Source organism: Trichosurus vulpecula, chromosome 6 (assembly GCF_011100635.1).
Source record: "Trichosurus vulpecula isolate mTriVul1 chromosome 6, mTriVul1.pri, whole genome shotgun sequence".
Lineage (NCBI taxonomy): Eukaryota > Metazoa > Chordata > Mammalia > Diprotodontia > Phalangeridae > Trichosurus > Trichosurus vulpecula.
This window is the reverse complement of record NC_050578.1, coordinates 261,028,783-261,031,104: the sequence shown is the minus strand read 5'-3', so window position 1 is coordinate 261,031,104 and position 2,322 is coordinate 261,028,783. Positions and strand designations below refer to the sequence as shown.

At 34.2% G+C, this 2,322-nt stretch overlaps 1 protein-coding gene across 1 annotated transcript; it reads right to left on the bottom strand.

Moving 5' to 3' along the window:
* Nucleotides 1-672: 672 nt before the first annotated feature.
* LOC118853806 (olfactory receptor 4C5-like) lies at nucleotides 673-1,590 on the bottom strand. The gene has a single exon (XM_036764016.1). The coding sequence runs from the start codon at nucleotides 1,588-1,590 to the stop codon at nucleotides 673-675; it is 918 nt and encodes a 305-aa protein (XP_036619911.1).
* Between the last annotated feature and the right edge of the window lie 732 nt (nucleotides 1,591-2,322).

The window sequence follows — 2,322 nt, the reverse complement described above, 5'->3', positions numbered from 1 at the left end:
ATATATTATTTCCTCCCAGTATAATTTAAGTCCCGTAAAGTTTTTTTTTTTCCTTTTTGTGTCTTTTGTATCCACAGAAGTTCGCATTTTCATTAGAATATATTAGATCCTAAAAAACTTCTAACTCTTTTTACATTTATTGCTAATGATATTTATCTAATTCGGGCTGTTCTAATTTTCTTATGTTTTAAGATCTTTTGGTATCCTACTTTTTTCCTACAACATATTAGCAGTCTTTCTCAGCCTCCTGTTTTCTCCACTTTGATAAATTTGATGATTCCCCACATTGTCTATGCCTTTCTCTAAGTGACCGATATAAGTACTTAAGAAAAAGTAAAGGTCTAGGGGTCACTTCAACAGAAGCTCTCCAAAATTGTACTGAGCAAATAATGTCCACTGTTTTGAAGTAGTGCTTAACCCTGTTCACAACTCATCTAAATGTAATATCATTCAACTCACATCTCCCACATGTCACCCAATTCATTGTGTGGTGTGTTTATAAAATGCAATATTACCATGTTGAAAACATTGCATTATTCTATCCATCAGGGAAAATCTAAAGAAAAAAGTTTTATGTTCACTTTATCTAGTAGAAATAAAATTTCAGCAACATTTTTATACTATTATCATGCATGTTAATATCCACTTCCAATTATAGTGTTTTTTTTTATCCTAAAACATTCTTTGGCTCCACAATTTTCTCATGGCATTTTTTACTTCCTCATTCCTTAGTGTGTAGATTAAGGGATTTAACATAGGGGTTATCATTGTATAAAACACAGCCATGCCCTTATCAATGGAGAAGGTGGTCATAGGTCGTAGATATGCAAACATATATGGCACAAAGAACAAAATGACTACTACAATGTGGGACACACAAGTTGAGAGAGCTTTGCGCTGTCCTTCTGAGCTATGCATTTTCAGGGAGTTGAGTATGATGACATAAGATGTGAGAAGCATGAAAAAAATTAGTATGCACATTATTCCTCTATTGGCAGCAACACAAAGGCCAAAGGGATTGATATCAGCATAAGAGAGTTTCAGCAAAGGAAAGAAATCACAAATAAAATGGTCAATGACATTGGGACCACAAAAAGGTAGCCAGATGATGAATAGGATCAGTATCATGGCATGAACAAAGCCTCCCATCCAGGCCAAACCCACCAAAAGAATACATACTGGTCTGCTCATCATAGTCAAGTAATGCAGGGGCTTACAGATCGCCAAATACCTGTCATAGGCCATCACCATTAGCAGGATGACTTCAGCCCCAGCAAACAAATGTTCTGCAAAAAGCTGGGTCATACATGCATTGAAAGATATTGTTTTCCTGTCAGAGAGTGAATCAATTATCATCTTGGGGCCCATGGAAGAAGAATAACAACTATCTAAGAAGGACAAGTAGGAAAGAAATACATACATAGGGGAGCTTAGAGTCTGACTGGTTGCAATGGTGATGACAATCAGCATATTTCCCAGCAAGGTCAATAAGTAAATGAGTAAAAATACCACAAAAAATATTTTCTGCATTTCAGGATTCTGTTTGAGGCCCAAAAGAATGAATTCAGTCACATTATTTGCACCATTCATCTTTACATTTTTGGCGATGGTCACATAGGTGAAAGTTGGCTAACCTTGATAAGAAAAAAACAGTTATAGTTAGAAAAACATTGAAATATATTGCCAAGGAAGATGTAATCCAAATAACAGAAATTAATCAAATCAAGATATCACTAAGTAGACATTAAGTAAAACCTATACCTCAAAAAGACTCCCTTCTGCACCATTACCAAACAGGGTCATTTAGATTTTTTCTTTGTTTAATGATCTTCAAAGAATTGGAATCTGTTTGCTGATGAAGCATCACATTCCAAATAAGAATTATATAGTCTCTTTATCTGTCTGTCTCTGTTTGTAGAAGATAGGTATTTTTTTTTCAAATGGAAAACATATATAAGTAAGAAAAAAAAAGTTGCTCTCAGAATTCCATTGCTGGATAAGTGGGCTGTGGAGGAATATTACTTGTAGGTCAAAGTTCCAATTTCACCTCATTATGTACCTTCAGTTTTATAATTTAAATTATGTAAATTCCTTGACTTTCTGTCCAGGGAATAAATCATATCAACATTTACAATTCTGATCTGCTAAATGAAGAAAATAATCATCAGCCAAATGAACTTTGAATTAAAAAACATACATATTTAATTGGAAGGGCATTGTATCATCACTGAGCCTCATTCCCTAAATTTGCAAAAGAGAACACTAAGAGTTCCAGAAACAGCATGATTCTTTAACAGTCACCCAGGTATTGATAAGAACTTA